Raw genomic sequence first — 26635 nt, 5'->3', positions numbered from 1 at the left:
CGTTATCTTCTACCAGGCCTTGGTCTGAGAATGAATAATGTTGCAGGAATATCTACTTATTCTTAGCTCGTTAATTTACCAATTTGGGATCTGTGAGAGGCTTTTATCCAATCCCTGCCCACTGCAACAGCTGTTTGTATCCTGGCCCATGGCTCCTGGGTTAATAGTATTTCTGACACAGTGTGAGTTTTCAAGTTGGTATGTATAATTTCTGCCAGAGCCTTTGCTGCTGCCAAGTCAGAGGGTGGGAAGGTACAGCTGATTTGTGGGGGAGGGTGCTGTGACTCTGCGGGAACAAGGTGCTCTCTGGGTCTCTGATTTGCTGCAGGCTGAGTGTGAATGATGTCAGGCAGATCAGAGGACAGCTGGTTCATTTAGGATCTGGAACTTTTCGCTCTCTTGTGCTCTTAGTTTTTGTGAGGGGATTCTGACGGTCGTGCTGGTTACTTCTTTCTTCTTTTTTTAGAAAAATACCTTAATGTTCCCCCTGAGTTTTGGGAACGTTTCTAAGTTTTCACTGGCTGAAATGCCCCTTACATAAGAGAAATGTCTGCTGAGATTCCAGTGTGAGAGGGCAGATCTTGAATAGTCAGGAGAATGATGAAACGGAGGAGAGAGAGACTGGGAGCACCATGCCTGCGGATTCAGTAAGGAGGCGGGGGTCTCTGACTTCAAACTGGCAAATGCCAGAAAAGAACTAATGCCACGTAACTCCTTCATTTGCGTGAATGTTAGGAAGAGGGCATACCTGACTTTTGTCAATTCAAGGTCAAAAGAGTGGTCCCTGGTAGGGCTCTATTGTGTTTCCAATTCTGGAAACTGAGTTAGGTGTAATTTTAGAAGTTCCTAGGTGCTTGGGGAAGCTGGGTCAATAATAAACATGGCTTTCCCCTTGTGGAAAGCAAGTTTTTAAAGTTATTGTCAAAGGTGGAAATATAAAAGCCTCAAGACGATGAGGAAGAAGAAATAAAAAGCAAGCCTTCTTTGCCTCAGGCTGTGGAGGGTCACATTTCTGCCCTTGGCCTGTCAGTTCCTAGCCTTAGGTGGCTCTTGCAGATCCTAGTGAGTGGGCCATCTTAAATTTGTTTCTCCTTTGGTTTAAACAGAAACTGTTAGTGAAGATTTCAAGGCTGGGAGGTGAGGAAGGGGGTTCTATCTTCAGGGTAGTTTATCCAAGATCTGCTCAGGTTTATTTAATAAAGAAATGTTGAAAAATTGTTGAGTAAACCATGGACGAGGGGGAGAATTCTAGTGCCCACGTCTCCTCAGTATGTCTTGAGCGGTGCCTTAAGTTTCAGAGTGGAGGGAGCACACTTTCTTCCTGGGTGTTTGTGCTCACAGTGATTTTCTGTAGGTTGGAGCCCTTAACATGCTCGTTAACTGAATTACTAATTATGTCAGTACAAAATATTATTCATTTGAGGGGGGAAAAAGACTGACACTAAAGTGAAAAAAAGTAAAAGGAAGCATAATCAATTGAAGTAGTATTTAATAAGTAACCATGACTTAGCTGAGCATGGATTTTATGTGGTAGTTGTAAGCTTACAAAAATATAAGTGGTCAACAGTAACGATCTTTGAACATTTGTGTACTATGTTGGGAATTGTATATCTGTTTAGAGATGATACCTAAAGTATCAATCAGTATAGCTAGATTATTTTTAGGGATAAGGGGAGCTGAGACACTAAAGTTTTAAGTAGAATCAAAATGTGTTATGCTGCATTAAAAGCTGTTATTAAAACTGCATTAACAGCTAGGCATGGTGTTGGCTTTAATAATCCCAGCACCTGGGAAGCAGAGGTAGGTGGAACTCTTAGTTAGAGGCCAGCCTGGTTTACAGGGTGAGTTCCAGGACAGACAGCCAGGGCTACACAGAGAAACCCTGTCTCAAAAAACAAAACAAAAAGCTGTTACTTGACTCATTAACTGGGGAAAGTTTGCTAAATATACTAGAGTCATGGTAGATGCTACAATTTGTAAACTTTACGAAGTTTAAAAGTACTTTGTCTGAATCCAGTTCTAAACACTTTAAGTAGACAAAGCTGATTTTATTCTCTATGCTGTTTACCAACTGGAGTAGAATAGTTGAGAATGGTTTTTGACTACTTTTCTTAAGCATCTTGAACTAACTCACTTTGAATATGCTTCTTTTTGGTGGAGAAATTAACATGACTTTTTTGTTTTTGTTTTTTGTTTTTTTACTGTGATACCTTGTCAGAATCTCTACTCTTTGCCGAGGAGCCGACGTAAATCAGCACATGTTCTCACCCTCATCGGCTCCAGCCCTCTCCCTGGCTAAAGTCCCATTTAGTGCTGATTGTGTGCTGTCTACTTCTCCTCTTGTCTTTTTCTTGAACCCTCAAGCCCACAGCAGTCCCTGCAGTCCCTGCTCCAGCCGTACACTGCAGTGGAGGTAAGGAAGCCTGCAATGAATTGATTGGGCTACTGGCAGTTTCTTCTAGTTTCATAGATGAAGTCTGTACCTTGCTCCTTAATAATGAGAAGAATTCTGTAAGAAGCTGTAAAAGTGTTTCATGAGTCCCTGTTATATTCCAATTTTCTGAAGTAGGATAGCATATTGGTACTAAGATAGTTTTGTGGACATCCTAACCCTGGGACTATGGCTACCTCAAACCCATGCATATTTTATATAACAGAAGTATCTAAATATAGGGCCTAGAGGGGTGGCTTAGCAGTTGAGAGCACTTGTTCTTGTGGGGGACCTTGGTTTGATTCCTGGCACCCACATAGTAGCTTACAACTGTCAGTAAACCCAGTTATGCAGGCAAAAGATTCATAAAAATAAAGTAAAAGAAGTAAGTGTTTAAAGACCTACTACTATGTCTAAAAGCAAGCTGAATGATTTGATCCAACAGATAAAAATAGCTCTTCTTTTATTTTTTTCTACTTTCCTTTTCATATATCCAGCATTGTTTGATTATATGCTGTCTTTAGGCACTGCATTTGATGCAGAAGACAAAGCAGTGACCACAAAATGATGAAGTCAAGTCCCTATCCTCAGAGAACTTTAGATACAGTGGAAGGAGACAGAGTTAGTGAGTAAATATATAACATAAAAGCAGGATAGAAACATTAGAAATATGAGGATCAAAGATCAGTTGACATTGAGAAAAGACCTGAAAGAAGTACGGTCAGACAGTGGTAGCACACTCCTTTAATCCCACCAGTCAGGAGGCAAGGCAGGTAGATCTCTGTGAGTTCGAGGCCAGCCTGGTCTACAAAGCAAGTTCTAGCCAGAACTGTTACACAGAGAAACCCTGTCTCAAAACAAAACAAAAAGCATAGAAAAATATATATTTCCTCATGATATGGTAACCCTCGGTCATAAAAGTATTCCATTGCTGCTTCATAACTGTAATTTTACTACTATTATGAGTTGTATTATAAATATCTGATATGCAGGATATCTGGTATGCTACCCCTGTGAGGCACTTGTTTGACCCCTGAAGGGTTTGCAACCCGTAGGTTAAGAACCATGGCCTAGGAGCTCCCTTCCTCTGTGATCTGCGCAGTACTCTGGGGAGTGCTGGGAAATGAGATCAGCCAGATTAAGTGGAGGTTTGAAGCCATTGGATGCAGATCTGTTCTTAGCAGGGTGAGGTGAGTAGACGTTGACGTGTTTAAAGCACAAGAATTTATGGATATAAAAGTTCCTCTAATTACCCAGCTGCACAGCTGTTACATGTATGCAGAGGGCATAGGTCCATCCCATACGTGATCTCTGGTTGGCACTTTAGTCTCTATGAGACCTATGGTCCCAGGTTAGTTGATATTTGTGATTTTCTTGTGGTGTTCTTATCTCTCTGGTTCCCTCAATCCTACCTCCCCCTCTTTCACAGGATTCCCCATCTTAATGTTTGGCTGTTGGTTTCTGTAATCTTGGCTAAATATATATAAACTAAAATTTCCATGTATGAAGCTGTGAATTGAAGTTAGCATAACATTTTTCTCCATTTTGTTCAAAACTTTACAAAGTTGTGTCCTGTGTTGATTTTAAATGCATCAGGTCCTAACATCATAAATTTAAAGCGATTATATACACATTTCTATGGCAATACAAGTTTGTGGGGAATTGTGCCTGTATTAGTATATTGTGTATTCACCTATAATAAATTACCTTGCATTTTTAAAAAGTTCCTCTGAAACAGGCATGATGGCATAATTCTGAAATCTCAGCACTTCAGAAGTGGAAGCAAAGAGGGTCAGTAGTTCAAGGCCAACCTGGATACATAGTGTATACATACAAGCCACTCTAGACTACTTTGTCTCAAATGTGATTGAAAGAGGGCTGCATCAATGGCTCAGTGTGTAAATCTAGATAAGATATACTTGTTCTTTGAACCTATGACAGTAGTGATCTTTGAGAACTTATTATTACTTTTAAAATATTTTTAAAAGTTTTTTATTGATTTTTTGGGGGGCATGTATATTTCTGATCATGCATCCTAGTCCCACTCATCTTCCAGCCCCTTCATGGCTGCCTCTGCCCTTGCAACTTACCCCCAAAAACAACAGCAACAAAAACATCTCACAGTGGAAGCTGTAATGTTGTCACAGTGTGTCAACCCTTTTGCCCAAAGAGGTTTACTTACAAAAGCTCATTGCAATGAGCCACTGGTCTCTAGTTTGAGACCTCTGGCTTCTGCTACACCATCAATACTAGACCTTCAACGAGTCTCCTCTCGGATGTACTGTTGTTGCCCCGTGTCATGAAGATCCTGCACCTTTTGTTCTGCAGGACTGGCCCCTTCACACACTCCAGCGGTTCATACATGGGGTAGATGTTGGGGTAGACCAGCTCAAAGCCCTGGTCTCCCAGACTGCTGGGGCTAGCTCTCCCAAGTGGGGCTGGGGGAAGGCAGCTCTCCAGCACTGCCCAGGAGAGGGCCAGGCCAGCTCAGCTCAGCCCTCAGACACCAACATGGTCCTAGGCAGCATCCCAGATCACAGATGTTTGCATGGCCTTTGGTGGTAACATGGGCCTTGGACATCTATACAGACCCGTGCATGGCCCTCGGAGGGAGCACGGGCCTGGATATCACCATGGCCTCAGGTGGCAGGGTAGGCTACTCAGAGCATGCTGTTCCTCACCGATGTTATATCTCCAGTTCTGCCCCTCTTCATAGTGTACAAACTGTTTTCTGCTTTTCTTTCTCTTGCATTTTTCCATTACTTCATCATAGAAGTATGGATGAGTTCCAGAGATCTTCCTGGCTCCATCTTTCCAGCAGTGAGATTACAAGTGCGTGCTGCCATACCTGGGCTTTGCATAGGGTTGCTAGAAACCAGAACTCAGGTCTTCATGCTCACATAAGCACTTTACCCATTGAGCCATCTCCTTAGCCCCAATATGTAATTTTAAAGGTAAAATTGATAGGATTCGCCATTTGTTTAATGGAGTCAGTGTGGGATTTGAGAAAAGGGTAAGTTAGGAATGGCTAAAAACTTTTAGACTTAATAGCCAGAAAATTGGAGTTAAATAACAACAGATTGGAAAAATGCAGGATAACTAATTACATAGTCAGTGAGAAAGAAGCAAAGTGTGGGTTATGAGTAATCTAGTTAGAAACTGAGAGCACAATAGACTTATGAAGTAATCCCTGAGTTTCCATTGATAGAACATGAAAGCATGGCGCAGGACTGAGTGGCCAGTCTGACTTGTAAAAGGTAGGGAGATACGAAGAACCAGAAGAGTAAAGATGGGGAATATAACTTCTCAGAAAGAACCAAGAAGGTATCTTGGAAGCCAGCTGTAGGTAAAAAGAAGATTGTTTAAAAGGTTTTATATTAGGAAAAAAAAAGCAACTGAGAGGTCCAAAGGCTAAGTAATGTTTACTTACAGGGTATTCAGATTTAAACGACATAATTTGATTTTGGAAATCAAAATCTGCAGGTCACTTGGGATAGTGTTAGATACTGGACAGTGCCAGGAGCTTGGTTGTACCTTCAGGCAGCTCTTCATTTGTGAGGTTGACACAAAGAGTTGAATAGCACACACAGGCTGATATGGGTCTAGTCTTGGCACACTGCTTGGATTAGTAGCACCCCTTAATTCTGTAGTTTAGATCACACAACGTTGAGCATTGACAGACATAAACATGTGAAATTTGCAGTTGTTTCCTGATAACCTTGTTTGCATGTTTATTCATTGTATTAGTGTCTTATTTCTTCCCTTTTTTCTATTCAGTACAAAATACTAACTAGTTCAATGTATGACAAAATGGTTTTGATTGTTTACATATTATTTTTGTATTTCTTTAGACAGTCTTAAGATTCTAGGGTGTACTTATTAAACTATTTGATCCTTTGGGGGATTACTTTTAATCTTTGGTATAACTTAAACAGAATATGGAACTCGTTTCCCTGTTTTTTGAGGAAATACTCTGTGCCTAGTTGACCTGGTTTCTGTATATTGTAAGCTCTGAAGTCAGGCTGCTGCCCTGAGTGAGGTGGAGGAGTACACCATCTGCTCAGTTCCCCGGCAGCTTTCTTATCCTCATTCAGTAATACTCAGCCAAGACCTTGGAGGCTGCCGCTGTGCTTTGCAGATTCCATAGTTCTTTCTGTAGTCTTCTCCTTTTGGTACTCTGTCTTGAAACTTGTGGCAGCCTCCGCCTCTCCAAATGTATGTGCTTGATTCAGAGAGCTTTGGGCTCTTTGTGTATCCTCTTTATCTGTTGTTTCCTAGAAATAGTCTCTAGGTGGTGAGCTGGAGCAGTCTTAGTGTTCTTTCTGTGAGTTTCCCTTCTGCTGTATGTCTGCTGTTTTACATACTCTCCCTGATTTTATTTTAAATGAGGTCTGGCTATGTTGCCCAGCCTGGCCTAAAACTAACGTGGTTAAGTGATCCTTCAGCCGCAGCATTCTGAGTGCTTGGAAGTATAGCTACAGACTACCATACCTGGCTGATTGTTGCTTTCTTGATTGGTGGTTGGTTTTAAAGACACAAAAGTAAATCTGGTTAGTTCCCTCATTATCTTGGAGAAGAAAAAATCTAATATTCTTAATATTTGAGCTTATGTTTCTGCTATCTGAAATTGATGTTGACTGATTCACACATTTCTTAAATCTAGTAGAAATGTAACAGATTTTTAAAAATTGCATTTTATCCTGCTTTATCAAGAAAAGTTGTGAGGTGGACATAGTGGTACATGCCTATAATTTCCAATACTCGGGACGTAAGGCCAAGAGGATTGGAGTTCAAGGCTAGCCCAGCCTATATGATATATGAGTCCTTGTCATACACACACAAAAAAAGCAAGAAAAGGTTGAAAAATGAAATTAAGTGGCTTATATATATTGATTTATTTAATCTTTACCAGGATAGATAATACAAGGTGATATTACCAAAGTGGTCATTATGTTTCTGTTCAGTCACTAGCCCAGCTCTAAATCAAAATAGAAGTTTGTTAATAGCAACCTTGTGGGACACAGAACTGTGAGTCAGTTTTTAATTGCTTCAGCAGGTTTGCAGCAAGAAATCTTTGTGGTATTTAAAGGACTCCAGCTTTAGCTCACCTTCTGTTGCATAGTAATTCTTTTCATATAGTGTCTAACAAAATCTCTTCAGTTTTCAATTTCATCAACAGGTAGTTTCTTTCTGAAGCTGCAGGCATTGGTACCATTTCAGTCCACTGGCCCCTCTTCTGCCCCAAGTGAAAGAGACTTCCTGTAGACTTACATGGCAAAAGGATAGGTGCTCTTGTGGGCTTCCTCCAAAATTTTTGAAGCCTCTATTTTGATATTCTTCAAAGACAGTATTACCCTGATAACCAAGCTGAATAAGAATACCAAAAAAAAAAAAAAAAGAAAGAAAGAAAGAAAAGAGAAAAGCACAGACAAATTTCTTTGAGCATAGATACAAGAAAATTGTGATAAAATTCTTTTCGTTTATTTTGTTGTTTTTGAGACAGGGTCTCACTGTATAGCCTTATCTGGCCTGACATCAAAGTCATATGTAGGCGAGGCTGGTTTCAAACTCATAGAGATGTACCTGCTTCAGCCTCCTAGGGGGTGGGATTAAAGGCGTACCACCAAGACCCAACTGCTTACATCTCAGGACTCAAGCTTGACTTGACATACAGAAATTAACAAAGACAATAAAACATGTACATCAGGTTAAGGACAGAAAACACATAGTCATCTCAATAAATGCAGATAAAGCTTTTAACAGAGTTCCATATCCCTTCATGATAAAATCCCTGAAAAGACTTTAAATAGATGGAACATACTTCAACCTACTGAAGACCACATGTGACCCGCCATTAGCCAGCATTGTACTAAATGGGGGGAAACAGAAAGTTTTCCTCTAAAATGAGGGATACCACAAGGATGTCCATCCACTTCTCTGCTCTTAATAAACCATTTATTTTATCTAGAGACAAGAGAGATAAAGGGATATAGATAAATAAGTATAATTATCCTTCTTCACACACGTCATGATCCTAATTTCCTTCACCATTCTTTTGTGTGTGCTTGTGTATGTGTGATAGTATGTCCCATTGCACATATATACTTAAGACAAAACAAAATAAGGAGCATGTAATACAGACTATGTGCAACCTACTAAAGCCAAAACACACTTAAAGAGCAAGCAAGCTCGCAAATACTGCCACCTAACTCACAACCTTAATTCATACTTAAGCTTTTGTCCCCGTAAGGTCTTGCGACACAGAGATCTGATCCAGTATAACCCAAAAAGCAAAGGGAATGAAAACAAAAATAGGTAAGGAGTGTTAAATGAAAAAGCTATAAAGCACAGAAAACAATCCAACAAGAGAAATTATATAATGAGTACAAAAGTAATATAAAAAATACACAAGAAAAACTGGAGAGATGGCTCAGATTTAAGAACACTGGCTTCTCTTTCAGAGGACCTGCATTCAATTTCCAACAGCCATGTGGCAGCTCACAATTATTTGTAACTTTAGTTTCAGGGGACCCAATTACCCTCTTCTGGCCTCTGTGGGAACCAGGCACACGTATGGTACACACCCATACATATAAATTTACATTTTTAATTGAAAATACATATACACAAGGAACTCAAACTACCCCATAACAATAAAGCATTTCACTTTGTTTTGTTTTAAGTTAGTGAAGGACAGCTGGGCGTGTAGCCCAAAGGTAAAGTGCTTGTGTAAAGCCTGAAGTTCAGTCTCTACCGGGCTGAATTATGTATTAACTAGCCTATTAAGTCAGCTGAATAATAATACTTATGTAGGTTTTTTTTTTAAAGACATACAAATTGGCCAATTGATATTTTAAAATATTTTTTAGCCAGGTGTGGTGGAGCACTCCTGTAATCCCAGCACTCGGGAGGCAGAGGCAGGCAGATCTCTATCTCTGTGAGTTCGAGGCCAGCCTGGTCTACAAAATGAGTCTAAGACAGCCAAGGCTACACAGAGAAACCCTGTCTCGAAAAGCAAAAAAATAAAATATGTGTATATATTATCAGCATCTCTATTAGAGAAGTGCAAATAAAAACCACAGTGGCTCTCATCTCACATTTGCTATGCTGATTATAATCAGAAAGATGAGATTTTGTAAAGATTAAAAGACTGAATGGTATCCGCATTGCTGACCACGTGCGCCAGCCAGCTTTTTCACACAGTGCCTGGGAGAAGAGTCAGGATCTAATCTCTACAGCCTTAGCTTTGTGAGAACCCTTACTGTCAAAGACACTGGCTAGTAAAGTCCCCGAGAAGATAGACCCTTGTGGTTCTTCTTGGAATCCCGACATTCTTGAACTAAAGAGGTATGGTATAGAGTCAGCTGTCTTGAAGTAAGGCAGACTCGTGGTTTCTGTGTTCATCTAATATGCTAATGAGAAATACCTGAGCCAACGGCCCAGGAGGTAATAGTAGAACGGTTGCTGAGCAGGATTTAAATATTATGTTTACTGACAAGCCAAAAGCAGGTTAAGGAAGTGCTCTGCGGTGGAGATACAGGACTCTCCTTTTGACTTGGACTATGATCCCAGTGCGATTGTTACGATAAAGGTGTACAGTTACCTAGCACGGGTAGCACCTTTCCTTTTGCTCAGATGATGGTGTCCTTAAACATCAGTGCACACTGGAAAACACCATATGAAGGGCCAAGATAGTTTAATTTCTAAGTGGGGATCTTCCAAGTTTGAAGACTTGAAAGTAGATGACCTAAGGCCAGTAAGAAGCTGACTCAGATAAAACTAAAAGTGGAAAAAACTGGAAAACACTTGAAAAGAACTAACTAGGGGAATGGAGTGGTTGCTCGGTGGTTAAGAACTCTTGCTACTCTTGGAGAGGGTGTGGATTTAGTTCACAGTACCCACGTGGTGGCTCACAACCATCAGTAGCTCCCTGGGAGTTTAATGCCTCTTCTGACCTCCAGAAGTACCAGGCACACAGATGATATACCTTTACTCACAGGCAAAACCCTTGCATACATAAAATTAAATAAAGTAAAAAAAAATTTTTTTAAAGAGCAAACAAGCAATAGTGATGAAGAATGGTAAGTTGTAGAGGACCAGAACAACAGCTTGCTTCCCAAAGAAAGATGAGCCTGCTGTGAAGATGGATTCTGAGGCAGATGCAGATGACTGCTGAGGAGGGAGCCGTGTTGGGGGGTGAGCAGCCTAGAGATAATCAAGATGACGGAAAGAGGCCAAGGAAATAGAGGACAGCTCTTAAGCACAGTGGGTTTAGAAACTGTATCCCATCATTCTTCCTCTTCCCTACTGTCTTCAGCACATGCTATTGTTCTCCTTATCTTTGTCCTCCTCACGTTCATGAGTTCTATTGCTCTGGGCTTGGCTCCTTGTTTATTCTCTTGAACACTTCTGATAAGTACTTAAGTCTTATTCGGTTCTTTTTTGTTTTTATATTTGATGACTTGTTATTACTTAACAATAAAAAGACTTTTGAAAATTAACTGCCTCTAAGATAATCTCTTGTCATTCGCGAAAAACTTTTTTTCTAATAATTTCAGTTGTTGCTTTCTTGGCTGCAAAAGTAATCTCATTTAGTTATAACTCCAAAGAGCAGCTCTGAACTAGAGACTTGTTATACCCTACATATGTTATGGGCCTGATCAACACAACACAATTGTTATAATGGATTTTTGTGAATTAGTTGGTATTTCAATGCATCTTCTAGAAAAATAACTTTAAGGGAAAAACAAAAGAAAGATGAAAATAATGTAGATTAAGAGAATCCTTGGTGTATATACTGTTGGTGGGAATGGACAGTTGGATCAGCTATTTTAAAAACATTGGTCTTGTGTTAGAGAGATGGCTCAGCAGTTAAGAGGACTGACTTCTCTATCAGAGGACCTGGGTTTGATTCGGAGTAGCCATATGGTGATTCACAACTGCTTGTTTTTAACAAACAAGACAAAAAACCAAAACCAAAACATTTTTTAAAACTAATTAAAACAAAAACAAACCCTATGAAAAATAAAAATTGAGACAAAGCTACCAGTTAGTAGAGTACTTAGCTAGTGTCTTAGTTACTTTTCTTCTGTGACAAAGCACCACGACCAAGGCAACTTACAAAAGAAAGTATTTGTTTGGGGCTACAGTTCCATAGTGTTAGGGTCTGTAACCATCGTGGTAGCTGAGAGCTCACATCTGATTCACAAGCAGGGTATTGGGGTGGGGAGAGGGAGGAGGACAGCAAGCATGCTAACTGGGAATGGCCTGGGTTTTTGAAACCTTGAAGCCCACCCCCCAGTGATACCAGCTCCAACAAGGCTAACCTCCTAATCCTTCCCAAACAGTTCCATGCACTGGGGGTGAAACATTCAAATATATGAGCCTATAAGGGTCAGTCTCAGCTAAGCCACCCCAGCTAGCATGAATTAAGCCCGGGGTTGGATTTTCAGCACTGTATAAAAACAGGTGTGGTACAGGTCTAGAACTCGGGAGATAGAGGCAAGAAGATCAGAACGGAGTTTAAAGTCATGCTTGGTTACCTAGCAAGTTTGAGGGCAGGGCTCCCTCCTCCCAAAAAAGTAGCATTATCATTTGAAAGATTAGGGGTTTAACCCAGTTCGGTGGTAGAGCAACTGCCTAGTATATATGGCCTTAATTTATTTCAGAGTTTTATGCATACATCAAAACATCACATTGCACTCTAGAAATACATACAATGTTAAAAGTCTGCTGTGTTGTGGATTTTATCATCTCTGTATTCTCTTATCTGGAGCAACTTTGCTTTCTCCGTGTTCCTTGACCCTTTAGAAAACCAACAACCAGGCCAGAAGGCCAGATGGTGGTGGCGCATGCCTTTAATCCCAGCACTTAGCAGCAGAGGCAGAGCTCTGTGTGTTCAAGACCAGCCTGGTCTACAGAATGAACTCCACCACAAGACTGCACACAGAGAGCCCTGCCTTGAAAAAGCAAAACACAAACCAAAAAAAGAAAAAAGAAAAGAAAGAAAATTACAACCAGTTATTTGAAAGAACATTCATCTGTTCATGTTTGTCTAATACTTCATTACTATTAGATTCAGGTAGGAATGCCATCCAATCAGGTAACAACAGGCTTCATTTTTATACCATTATTTATGAAGTCAGCCTTGATTTGAATAAGGTGATGGCTGCTTGTTTTCAATGTAGTTACCTTTAAAAAAAAAAAAAACTTTGTTTATTTGGCTGGCCATTTATGCAACACCACATATATGGAGGTCAGAGTTCAACTTGGGGGGGTTGGTTCTGGCTTTCTCCATCTTGCTGGTTCTAGAGATAAAATCCAGATCATTAGGCTGAGCAGCAAAGTTCTCTGTCCATGGAACCATCTTACAAGTGCTTTTAAATCTTTCCTAATTGACAGATATCTTGTGAGAATGTTCTTGTAATTACCTGTACCCTATCAAATTTTTAAAATTTAGATTATCTTCATTAATATTTTACCCACTGAGCTGGTGATATCACCCAGTAGCAGAATGTCTGGCCTAGCATGTTCAAGGCGCTGAGCTTGGGACCCAGAATCAATGAAGGATAGATAATAGATAAATAGACAGACAGACAGACACACACACACACACAGAGAGAGAGACAAAAAGACAGATAAATACATAGAAACATAGAATAATAACTTTGCCCACTGATTTTTAGTGTCCACTGATGATTGATGGCATTAAGTGTATTATTATATTACTTGGGTTGCTAAATAATACTTTTCCACTTTAAAAAAGTTTTTCGGGCCAGGCGTGTTGGCGCACACCTTTAATCCCAGCAGTTAGGAGGCAGAGGGAGGCGGATCTCTGTGAGTTCAAGGCCAGCCTGGTCTACAAAGTGAGTCCAGGACAGCAAAGGCTACACGGAGAAACCCTGTCTTGGAAAAACCAAAAATAAATTAATTAATTAAAAAATAAAAAATGTTTTCCTAGCTGGGTGTGGTGGCACAGGCCTTTAATCCCAGCACTCGGGAGGCAGAGGCAGGTGGATCACTGTGAGTTCAAGGCCAGCCTGGTTTAGAAAAGGAGTCCAGTACAGCCAGGGCTACACAGAGGAACCTTGCCTCAAAAAACAAACAAAAAGGATTCTTTTTGTTAATTTTTTTTCACTTGCTATATCACACAAACCCAACAGATTGATACTTTACTCAATATGGTATGATTTGTTTTAAAATTTATTCTCGTTTCTTTGTTTTAGTTTTTCAAGACAGGGTTTCTCTGTGTAGCCTTTGCTGTCCTATACTCACTTTATAGACCAGGCTGGCCCTGAACTCACAGAGATCTGCCTGCCTCTGCCTCCTAAGTGCTGGGATTAAAGGTGTGCACCACCACCACCCGATTCTTAAAATTTATTCTTTTTTTTACATATGTGGATGTTTTGCCTGTGTTTTTGTCTGTGTATCATATGAGGCCAGAAGAAAGTGTCAAACCCCCAGGAACTGACATTAAAGATAGTTGTTAACTGCCATGTAGGTACAGGTAATCAAATCTGGATCCTGTTAACTGCTAAACCATCTCTCAGCCCCATAATCTGTTAATATCCTTATATGTGATGGTGCTGAAGTTATACCATTTGGTCCAGAGGAGTTTCTTCATGTTGGCTTCTATGTCGCTTTGATGTATCATTCTTGGGTAACTTCCTTTTTGGCCCCATAATGTATTCCTGTATGGCTTATCTTTTACATTCCCTTCACTAGCCCTTCGACTAGCATTTCTGTAGAATACATAGTTCTTGTCAGTGGGGAATGTTATTAAAAGAAGTTGCTGATACTTGTATACATAGTTTTTAGGTAATATGTGCATGTATTACACTCCCTTAAAATTCTTGGGGTAGTTCATTTTAGTTTTCTGCTTGTAATTTCTGTTTTTGTAAACCCCCCCCCCCTTTTTTTTTGCTAGTGAGAACCCTGATTCCAATTATCCTCAATATTGTCACTTAACTTATTATTTTTTTCAGTTTACAACTAATCTTTTGTACCCACTGACAATGTGTGGATACAAAAGCTTTTTTTTTTTTTGAACTGTGTTGGTTGTCCAGCACCTTATGACACACCAACACCACTGTTCTTTAAGTATATAACATCTCAACATCTCTGTCAACTCATGCCAAGAACCTCACCACCTACTCTCATCCACATGGCCACCACAAGTATCTAATGGTCTCTACATTGAATTATTAAGGAAGGGAAGGAAAAAGAATCCGTAAGTACACTGAATATACCACAAATAAGTAGGGATGTGGCTTAGTAGTAGAGAGCTTGGAAAAAGGCTTTTAAAATATAATTTGCATATTATTTAGCACAGCAATTAAAGGTGACCTGGTTGCGACATTTAGAGAAATATGCTATTGTTGCCATAATATTCGGTGAGATCATTTCCTTCTCTTGGGAAGTTCCCTTTTACCCATTGTATTTAGTCCTTGTGTTAGTCCTAGCCTTAGACAACAGCTGGCCTGATCTTTTATTATTTTATTTTATTTATTTTGAGATTGGATCTCACAATGTAGTCTTGGCTAGCCTGGAGCTTACCATGTAAACCAAGCTGGGATGACACTCATAGGGATATCTCTGCCTCTGGAATGCTGGGAGTAAAGATACACACCAACACACACAACTTAAACATTTTACATACATGTAATTGTTGCAGTGTTTTGATTCTGGCTTCTTTCATTTGATGTAGTGATTCTGCGGTTTAATCATGTTTGAACATTATTCCTTTTTTGGATAGATAGTATTTTGTTTAGTCACCAGGTGATAGGCATTTGGATTGTTTCCAATTAGGACTATCCCATATGATAACATACGATGTTCCTGTGACCATTTGTATATACCTGTTTCTATCTTCTCTCCCTGCTTTCCAGACCAATTCATACCTTTAAAAACAATTCTATCCTGTCATTTTGAGTGTTGTGGAGGGAGTGTACATGAGTGCAAGGTGCCTGCAGAGGTCAGTACTGGATAGCAGAACCCGCTGGAACTGATAGGGGTGCTGGGAACCAAACTCTTGTCCTGTGCAACAGTAGTAAGTACTGATTGCTGAGCCATCTTTCCAGCCCCTGTCAGAAAAAGGATGAAGAGGCTAGTTAACCTCACACTTTGTTAAGACAAGAATGCAGTTTAATTTTAGGAGAGTTGCTGCTAGCCTTGAAGCAAAGGAATTTTGGACTTCTCTCCAGAGCTCCTGCTAGGTAGTGGGGAGGACTCTGGCTACCCGTGGCTATGGAAATACAGTCATTTGTTGACGATTAGAAGCATTAGTCTGGCACAGTGGCACACTCCTGTAATCCTACCAACTCAGGAAGGCAGAGTCAGGTGGATCTCGTGAGTTCAAGACCAGGTCTACAGAATGAGTGAGTCCAGGACAGCCAAGACCACAAAGAGAAACCCTGTATCAAGAAACAGAAACAAAAAGGGATGTGGTAGTGGAGGAGAAATGGCTCAGTGGTTAAGAGCCCTGTCTGCTCCTCTAAAGGATTGGGGTTCAATTCCCAGCGCCCACGTGGCAGCTCACAACTGTCTGTAGCTCCAGTTCCAGGGGTTCTGACACTGTCATACCAATATATGTAGAATAAAGTTAAATAATTTTTTAAAGTTAAAAAAAAAAAATTAGAAGCATTGACCATGCTGCAGACACTATTTCTGAGTGACAGGGATATCTTTTGGGAATTATTGTAGGAGAAGAAATAGACATTATTCCAATGAATTAGTTTATAATATGTCAGAAGATTATAAGTGCTTCTTGGGAGTAAAGATAAAAGAAAACAGATCCTGGTATCATATAGGGAAATGGGGAAGGTAGCATTTGAATAGTTTTAAAGGAGTAAGAAGTTTTTGCCTTTTATTATTGAAAAAGAAGGGCATCGTAGGTAAAGGGAAAAATTAGTTAACACATTGCACCTAGTAGCAACTTATTTCTATGTAGAATCAATACCCTTGGGAAGATTTTGACTGGAGGAATGAAGTTACGTAATTTAAGAGGATCGCTAGTGGGCTGCTTGTGGGAACAAGTAAGAAAAGAGAATAAATATGAGAGGGAGGGAAATGATCTTTGTAAGAGAAACAGGATGCATCAGTGATGATTACTATTTAATGTTTAAGTAAATGCCTCTTTATGGGCCACAAGTAGCATATTTTCTACTATGTTTATATTTTAGTCTTAACAAAGGCACGATCTTGGTTATTACTCCAGTGTCTGGAAATGCTTGGCCTAAATTGCTCCAGGTTCTCTATCTTATTTACACTGAATGAAACAGATGTGGTCTTTTCCTGACCTTAAAGGAACTAGCCAAGTGCTTAAACAAGAGTTGGACCTCTGAGATTGGAAATTCAGAGATGCTTAAGGGTTCCACAGCAGAGCGTCCTGTCCACACTATGTCGTTTCACAATTCAGTGATGTTTCAGAGACTGCACGGGATGCCTGAGACCCTGGTCACACTGCCCATTGAAATGGCCACAGTGAGGCATGTAAGATGAAATGCCAGGCCTCACTCTGACTGACCACATATTTGTAGTTAGCAGCAGAGCGTCAGCTCACAGAAATTTCAGGTTACTTGCCATTAGTTGATTTAGTATACCTGGCTGTTAGGACACCAAGTACTTTGTTTTCATTGAGATGAAAGAATGAAGCCGTGATCCTCCCTGGTCCTGGGGAAGTGGCTAGAGCCTATTGAAAGGGAAATGCTAGCCAGCTCCTTGTTTTGGATCTCAGCTGATCACAGCGTCTGTACCAAAGCATCTGACCTTTCTTCTCCCTCTGGGAGCTGTTACAGATTAGCCAAGTGAGATTATGTGTACCTTTGTTAAAAGGCATGTGGCCTAGAAATATGATCTTCAGTGTTCTATATTTTAAAGTTTAAAGAAGCAAATGAGTTCAATTATTGATCCCTTAAGTTTCATGGGAGTTTCACTTTATACAATAGTAAGTTTAGATATAATAATTTGATTTACATGTAAATCATACAGGTAAACATGTATTATCTTTATTTTAGTTCTTATAGCAAATCATACTCATGAATTTATTCATTTAGCAAACATTTGAGAGCCTGCCTTACATTGTTGCAGGCCTTTAGCAACCTGCAGTAAGCAAAGCAAGCATAAAAGCCACTGTCCTTCAGGCTCCAATGGGAAAACAGATAGCAAAATGGGTGTGTAAAATAGTGTTGTGATGATGTAGAGAAACTGTAGTGGGAAAGGAGGATAGAGTTGGGGGGGGGGTAGAGTTTTAAATAAAATGCTTAGGGCAGTGGTTCTATACCTGTGGTTTACAACCCTTTTGGTCAAACGGCCCCTACACAGGGGTCACCTAAAGCCTTCGGAAAACAGATATTTAAATTATGATTCATAGCAGTTATGGAAATCAAAATTACATTATAGCAATGAAATAATTTTATAGCTGGGAGGGAGTCACCACAATGAGGAACTGTATTAGAGGGTTGCAGCCCTAGGAAGGTTGAGAACCACTGGCTTATGGAGAAAAAAATTTTTAAAAGCTTGGGAGCCAGGCGCGGTGGCATGCGCCTGTAATCCCAGCACTTTGGGAGGCAGAGGCCAACCTGGTCTACAAAGCGAGTTATAGCACAGCCAAGGCTGTGCCCATGAAGGCTCATAGAGACTGAACCACCAACCAAAGAGCTAGCATAGGATGGACCTAGGACCTCACCATATATATGTAGCAGATGTGCAGCTTGGTCACCATGTGGGTCCCCTAGCAATGGGAGTAGGGGCTGTCTCTGACTCTGTTGCGTGCCCCTGGATCCCTTTCCCCTAGCTAGGCTGCCTTGTCAAGCCTCAGTGGGAGAGGATGTACTTAGTCCTACTGTAACTTGAGCTACCAGAGTGGGTTGGTATCTTTTGAGGGCTTTCCCTTCTCTAAGATGAAGGACAAGGGGAAACGGGGGAGTGTGTGTGAGGGTGGGACTAGGAGGAGAGGAGAGGGAGCGAGATGGGACTGGGCTGTAAAGAGATTAAATAAATAAATAAATAAATAAAGCAAGGGAAATGTCCTTTTAAAGTATTAGAATAGGAGCATGAGGTTTGTATTTATGCCTATTTCTAATGGCTTCTTTTTGTAGTCATCCAGATTTGTATCTGCTATAACTTTCCTTTGGTCTAAGGGGCTACATTTAAGTAATTGTGTATTTGTTTGCTTTAATTTATTTTGAGAAAGAGTCCCCCCCCCCCAACACACACACAAATTTGTTTGTGTGTCTACAATGCCACAAGTGCACAGGTTTTTTCAGAGGCCTGAAGAAGGCATTGCATTCTACTTGGAATTGGAGTTAGGTAGTTAAGAACCATCTGATGTGGGTGGTGAGAATTGAACTCAGGACCTCTAGATGGACAACAACATGGTTTCAACCACTTTCCTGTCTCACCAGCCCAAGGAAGGGCCTTGTGATCTAGCCCAGGTTGCCTGTAACTTCTGCCTGGTGGAAATTTTTTAGGTATCAGAGCAAAAGCTCAGTCCACAAAAGCAAAAATAAGAAATGGAGGTCCACAAACTGTGAAAAGCTCCTGTATAGCAAATGGTTTTTCAAGACAGGGTTTGTCTGTGTAACCTTGGCTGTCCTGGACTCGCTTTGTAGACCAAGCTGGCCTCGAACTCAGCGATCCGCCTGCCTCTGCCTCCTGAGATGAATTCAGTTTTTGAAGAGATTATTCAACAGTATTTAAGCATAGCAAATAGCGTTTTTCTCCATACCTTTACCATTTTTTGGAATCTTGTGTCTGTCATTCAGATTTCTGTTCAAATCTCCTCTCAGGAGTCAAGCTTGCCCTGAGTACAACTCTGCTGCCACTCCCAGCACAGTCTCATTTCCTTTTTCTTTCTCTCTTCTGTACCACTTCTTCCTTATTCTCTTTGGTTGATTGGTTACCTATTTTTTTGTTTTGCTTTGGTTTTTTCCCCCTTTCCATAGCTCTATTCATTCCAGTTACATACTTTATTTCTTACTACCTTCCTAGCACCTGGAACAGTGCCTAGTGTGTAAGAGATTGTCTACTCAGTAAACTCAATGGCACACTTCCCTGCCTTTTTTTTTTTTTTTTTTGGTTTTTTTGAGACAGGGTTTCTCTGTGTAGCCTTGGCTGTCCTGGACTCGCTTTGTAGACCAGGCTGGCCTTGAACTCACAGCGATCCGCCTGCGTCTGCCTCCTGAGTACTGGGATTAAAGACGTGCGCCACCATGCCCGGCTTGTCTTTTTTTTTTAATTGACAAATTCATTTACTAAGTAATGCCAACAATCTGTGCAGAAAAGTTGCAGGCATCTAACCTCACGGAATGTAGTACTTCTCGTGCTTCTCAGACCCATCAGCTTCTTCCAAGTCCTTTCCACTCTCTGGTGTCGGTCGAATATGTCGATATGCGTCCTCCAACCTTCTCTGGCACTCTAGGGTCGTCAGGATTCTGGCATGATTGATCACTGGCTGCTTTTAAATGCCATAATTTTCAGCATCTTCAGCTCTCCTCCCCCCCCCCCCCCCCCAGTCTTTTTATCCTGTTGCTTTGCTTCTTTTCATCTATCGCGTTCTTGTTGGCCATGGTGCTCTTGATCTTGCTCCTCTTCACATGAGGATCTGGTCAGCCTTGAGGGTGGGGGATGGGGTGTGGGGGAAGGGTAGTTGGACACAGGCCGGCCAGCAGGGGCAGCAGAGTTCTTAATGCCTTTTTGTTTTGTGTTTTAAATATATAAAATATAGGCTGGCTTTAAAATAAATTTGTAAATTCTTTTTAGTAACAAATGTGGCCTAAAATGGCGTTTCATCATGATTTGGTTTTCTCTGATCATTGGAAAAACAAGGCTAAGAAAATTTAGTTTTATAGAAAAAACTCCCAATGAGGATGTTAGGTAATTCATCAATTAGCTATTTCACTTAACAGGCTGTGTTAACTAGGTTTATTTTTTTTTTTATGACAGAACATTGAATTTAAGGTAAAAGTGACATCTTTTTTATGTCTTTGCTTGTTTATGCTGACACCAAACTCAGAGGCTTGTTTGCATGTGCTTGACAAGTACCCTGTACCAGCCAAGATAAAGTAGTGTTTTAACACATGCTAAGTTTCCAGATTAAGTTTACAATTTAGAATAGATTGTTGCCTCTAGAGATGCTCTTGGGTTATTTCCAGAAGCAAACTTAATTAACACTGGAAAAATGCAAGTCAGTACAAAAGTCAGGGCACCAGCAACAGATATTCCAAGTAGACCGCATTGAATTATGAAGTCTAAGTGGTTCACATAGTAATTGCTGAGCAGTGACGTTTAAAACACTCCGACGTTCAACCCAGGGGAGCATGCTACTCATGTGCCTCCACAGCCAGCCATTCAGAGCCCTGTGTACAGTTATAACTGACATTTTGTTTTTATTGCAGTTGTCGGACAAGTAACCGCAAGAGCTTGATTGTAACCTCTAGTACATCACCTACACTACCACGGCCACACTCCCCACTCCATGGCCTCACAGGTGAGTGCTTGCATATTTTTAAAAGGTTTGATAAAAACATTTCCACAGACACCAGGTTTCTTTACTGCTCACGTTGTGGGTTCATCATTGTCTAACTAATGCATATTATTAGGATAAAGAGGCAAAATGTACCTTGGCCAGTTGGAGCCAAGGAACACTATGCAGCAGATCTAGTGCAAGAGAGATTTACTGGCTAAGGAGAGAGGGCAAAAGGCCATCTTGGTGTGGGGACATGAGAGAGGGATAGAGGCAGACAGACAGAGAGACCAAGCAACAGAAAGAACGAACAAGACAGAAAGGGGGAGCAGGCGTCCAATGGTATCCAAAGGGACCTTTGAAGAAGTGAGTGCTCATGTTGCTAGCTACTCCTAGTGGGCTGATGACGTAAGCTGCTGCCACTGAGTTGAGACTGGCGGAGCACCAAGTTTACCTCACATAGAGTTCATAGACTTGCTTGCTTTCTATGGAGAATGTGTACAGTAGGCTTTTGACTCCTTACAGTGAACATTACTTCTAGTCTTGTACGTCTCCTGAAGCCACTGTGTCTTCTGATCCGTAGCCTCTGTTCTAATGTTTCCTACCACATACGGCTCGATCTTGGTTCATATGAGGACCATCCAGTAACATTTTGTCCTACTATTGTGTGACAAATTTTTTTCTGGGGAGACACAACACATACACACGTGTACTAACTCCAGATAAAGATCCCCTGACAGACCAAAGTACAGAGACCACCAAAGTCTGCTTGGGGGTGAGCCAATGAATTGTACTGGGGTTACTTACAGGAGTAGAAGTGGCTCACAGACAGCTGCACCACAAAGCTCCACCCCAGCAGAGTAGACGGCTCACAGACGCTGGGAACCTGGAGCGCACTAGACAGCCGCAGGCAGCTCAGCAGGTGGAGAGCACCCTTCCAGTGACTCTGTTTGTTTAAACCTCTTTCAAGCAGCTCTGCTGGCTTGTTTCTTTAACTAGTGAGGTCTCAGAGTCGTTTTCATGGATTGACCAGTTTGAGAATCTTATTATATAACTTGGTTTTGTTTGAGGGACTTTGAGCTCTTATTGTTTACTCTGGCAAAAGGGGCCCTAGAGGAACTGATCAGTTTCAGGGATGTCCTGAAGATATTTTGAGTTGTTCACCTTCCTGTCTAAGGAGCTTCCATTCGGGCTGGAATGTTTTGATTTTTTGAGGAAACTGCTCCACAACACCTACCATGCCCAGGAATAAAGTCTCACAGAGGATTTTCCTACCTTGTGTGACTCATTAATTTTTCCTAGTGAGAGTCAAAGGAAACAAAAATGTGAGAGATGTTTGCTTCATATTGACATTGATTTTACATACTAGAACTTAAGCCCCCATCACTTTGTGTAATCAGTCTTAGCTCCATATAGAATAAGAACATTTTGTTTGTTTGTTTGTTTTTCAAGACACGGTTTCTATGTGTGTAGCTTTGGCTGTCCTGGACTCCCTTTGTAGACCAGGCTGACCTCGAACTCACAGAGGTCCACCTGCTGGGATTAAAGGCATGTGCCACCACGCCAGGCTCAAAATATGAACTTTTATAATGCAAGAATTGATTTATTTGCTTCTGATTAAGGGAGATAAATATTTATAGTGGTGTTTGCACTAACTCGGTCCTGGATTACTTCCTAGGAGAGAAACAGAGACCTTATTTGACTTGGCCAGGTATTTAGTTCTAGGCTTGTGTCATGGGAAGGAACTGCTACAGCACCCTTTTTACAGCAGAGCCTCTTCACATAGGGTTAATGGTAGCAGAGCTTGGAATGATAGGAAATCATTGAAGGATTGCTTCCTGGATTTCCTAATCCCTGGGTCCCCTTATCCTAAGCCTGGCCTTTGCTTGTCTTTGAATAATAAAAAAGAACATTGAGTGAAATAGGTGCATCAGACTCTTAAGACTTGTCTAGTCTTGTTGGTTTGTCTTTTTGCTAGCAGTTAACTGAATCTGATTAAATATCAATACTCTTGAGAGGGATTCTGATTAAATTTCATCTTTGGAGAAGGGGCTTATCACTTTAGAAGACACCACCAGCAATAAAAGGTTTCCATGGAATTAAATATATATTTGACCTTTAAAACAAAGATCTTATTTTTCTTACATAATTCCGTGTGTGTGTGTGTGTGTGTGTGTGTGTGTGTGTGTGTGTGTGTGTTTATTAATGGCTTCTGGCTTTGCTTAAATAGTACCCCTACCCTAGAATTTTGTAAAATTTCAGCATATGTCTGATCTGGATTTTCTTTTTGGTTTTTTTGAGACAGAGTTTCTCTGTGTAGCTTTCTGTGTCCTGGACTTCCTTTTATAGACCAGGCCGGCCTTGAACTCATAGAGATCCGCCTGCCTCTGCTTCCCTAGTGCTGCATTTACAGGCATGCACCAACCACGTCTGGCTTCTAGCCTGGATTTTCATTATAGAGAAATAAATCTGGCTCATCTAGACCCCATACATAGCAATAGAGTGAGTACTGGGCAGTGCTCACTACTGGCTACTTCTCTCTGAGATGAATATCTCTAGATTTCTGACAGAGTTTAGGACTTAAATCTTCCTTATTAGAGTGGCTTTGACTGAGAACACGGCATGGTCTTTTCTGCCTGCTTGGGTCTTTGAACCTTAACTCAATAAGGCAGTATTTACAACATGTCTAGCACTTCATAAATATTTGCGTCATCATCTTTCAGCAAACCACAGCAGAAAACCCAGAGAGGAAGAATTGACACGAAGCCCAGTCGTGGTTGAATGTAGACAGACTTAACCGGCTGTGGGCATCAAACCTGACATCAGTTAGATTGTCAAATCTTAAACATCTAAAGTTTCTAAGTCCTTTTTGCTTTGCTCTTAATATTTGAATTGTTGAATAATAAAAGATCTGTTAATTTGAACGTACATAAATTTTGTACAGTTCAATTTAGTATTAAGTATCTTTTTCTTTTAAATTATGTATCTAAGTATGTGTATATGAGTACAGGTGCTCAAGGAAGCCAGAGCTGTTGGAGTCCCCCTGTAGCTGGAGTTTAAAAACCCATGTGCCACCACCCCCTGAGTATTCTGAACTGAACTGTGGTCCTGGAAGAACAGTATTAGCTCGTAACTGCTGAGCCATCTCTCCAGACCATAGTATTAAACATTTTATAAACAGGTACAGTTTTAGTAAGATTGGTTCAATAGGCATTTAACTATTCTGGAAATGGGCATGTCTTAGTTCTGTTTTATTTTGGGTTATTTTTTTATTGTGTATATATGAGACACACACACACTCTCACACACACACACTCACTCACTCACTCACTCACTCACTATGGGGTTTAATTCCAGTGCCTTCTGCATACTATACCTCCTAGTCTTTTTTCTTTTTTTCTTTTTTAAGTAATCCTTATATTTTAGATTAGTTTTAGGCTAATAGCAAAATTCAACAAGATACATACTCTCTGTCCTGATACATGAAAAGGCTCTCTATTATCAGTATCCTTTACCAGAATGGTACATTTGTTGCACTTGGTAAACCTACACATATATCATTATTATCCAAACAACAGTTTTGCATTTGAGTTTACTACTGATGATACACATTAGACACACTTACAATAATATATGTTCCCCTTTGTAGTACCACACAAAACTATGCTATGCCTATTTTGTTGAATTAGCTTGCGTTACTGAGGTAAGTCCTACTTGGTCATGATGTATAGTTCTTTTTAAGTTAGCTTTGCTAGACTCAACTTGTTAATGCTGTATTGATAATTTTTGCAACTCTTCATGAAAGATAATAGTCTGTGGTTTCTATTTTTGTGTTTGTCTGATTTGGGTATTAAGGTAGATGCTCGCTTTAGAATACATGGGGGTGTAGTCCTTCCACTTCTTTCTTCTGGAAGAACTTGTGAAGAATGGGTGTGTGTATATATACTTGTTGTTGGGGATTGGTGCTTTCTGTCTTGAAAGGTTATTAATTATTGATTCAATTTTTAATAGATTGAGACCTGTTCATATTACCTATTTTTAAATGAATAGTTTTGTCAAATTATGTCTTCTATAAAATTAGTCCATTTTAATTACATTATGATATTTGGGGGCATAGAATTATTCATAGTATTTCCTTTTTAATGCTTTTATTATATGAGATCTTTAGTGATAGCCAACACTTAATTTCTGATATTAGTAATGTGTGTGTTGTTGTCCCCTCCTTCTTGTGTCTCTCACATGCTGTTCTTTAACCTTATTTTGACAAGAGGGTGATCGGTTTCTCTTTTCAAATAACCAGCTTTAGGTCGTACTGGTTTTTCTCTATTTTCTTATTTTTAACTTATTTATATCTCTGAATTTTATTTTCTTCTGCCTAAATAGTCAATAACTTAATTTCCCTTCTTTCCTAGTTTTGAAAAGTGTAAACCTAGAATATGAGTTTGGACTATCTGTTTGATACATGCATTGATGCTCTCAAGCGCTGACTTCACTGCTTCTCACAGTCTGAAACATTGTGTCTTCATTTTTATTTTGTTCTGAATATTTTCTAATGCTTTTGAGGGTATGATTAATATTGTAGACTTTTCCAGCTATCTTTCTTTTACTGAATTTTTTTAACTTAGTTTATTTTGTTCTAAGCAGATAGAAAAGGATTCCGGTTCTTAAAGCTTCGTGAGGTATATTTAGTGGCCAGGAATGTGGTCTGTTTTGATGGCTTTTTCATATGAACATGAAAAAGTATATGTACAATAGACAGTAATGTCCACTATATCCGTATGATTTACTATGATAAGCTCAACTAAATTCAGTAGTTTTCTGCTGAAATAGGATCTGCTGTTTCTGTTGAAAGGACATTAAAATTTCCAACTATTACATCATATTCTGTCAGTCCTGATTCTGTTCATTTTTGCCTTATGCATTTTGATGCTCTGTTGTTTGGCAAATACACTTTAAGACTTGGCATACTCAAGCTGGAGAGATGGCTGCATAGTTTAAGAGCACGTGCTGTGCACTGGGCGTGGTGCCGTGCGCCTTTAATCCCAGCACTTGGGAGGCAGAGGCAGGTGAATCGCTGTAAGTTTGAGGCCAGCCTGGTCTACAAACTGAGTCCAGGACAGCCAAAGCTACACAGAGAAACCCTATCTTGAGAAACAAAACAAACAAACAAAAGTTAGAGAGTAGTTCAGAGTGCCAGCTGCTCTTGCAGAGTACCTGCGTTTGGTTCTCAGCACCCGCGTAACAGCACATAACATCTGTAACTAGTTTCAGGAGATCAGATGCCCGTTGAGCCGTCTCTCCATCCCTGGAGTGTAGTTCATAACCACCACCAGCCCCCCACCCCCTACCCCAATGTAGCCTTGGCTGTCCTGGACATGCTCTGTAGACCAGGCTGGCCTCAAATTCACAGAGATCCACCTGCCTCCGCCTCTGCAAGTACAGGGATTACAGGAGTGTGCCGCTGCGCCCAGCTGGTCCTTACGCCTCACGATAACCTATGCTGCGCTTTGCACAAGTCACCCATTGCATTCAGGCCGTCCTACTTCCTCCACTGCTTCCCATAGAACAGTGGCGTTCTAGTCTTTAAATTCAGATTTTTGTGCATCTGCTTCTTTGTCTCCTCTTGGGGGAGCAGTATTTGTCCTATAACTTCAATTTCTCTGGTAATCTGAGGTTCTTATTTTGTAACCAAACCAAACAAAACATATAGCACTTGACTTATTATATTCTCCTCAGTTCCA

At 40.4% G+C, this 26635-nt stretch overlaps 1 protein-coding gene across 5 annotated transcripts in view; it reads left to right on the top strand.

Annotated features, from left to right (window-relative positions):
• The window catches only part of MAST2 (microtubule associated serine/threonine kinase 2), a 161391-nt gene that overhangs the window by 95282 nt on the left and 39474 nt on the right, over positions 1 to 26635 (top strand). For 2 of the 5 annotated variants that reach the window (XM_084786539.1, XM_084786538.1), the window contains exons 5-6: positions 2219 to 2413; positions 20827 to 20918. In XM_084786539.1, coding sequence (XP_084642665.1) covers positions 2219 to 2413; positions 20827 to 20918 — 287 coding nt within the window. Of the gene's footprint in view, positions 1 to 487; positions 648 to 2218; positions 2414 to 20826; positions 20919 to 26635 lie in introns of those variants that run through there. The other 3 variants (XM_084786541.1, XM_084786540.1, XM_084786542.1) reach the window with 2 other exon arrangements.

This window comes from Acomys minous (assembly GCF_964271855.1).
Source record: "Acomys minous genome assembly, chromosome: 6".
Classification (NCBI taxonomy): domain Eukaryota; kingdom Metazoa; phylum Chordata; class Mammalia; order Rodentia; family Muridae; genus Acomys; species Acomys minous.
The sequence above is the reverse complement of the archived record's forward strand: the minus strand, read 5'-3'. Positions and strand labels throughout refer to the sequence as shown.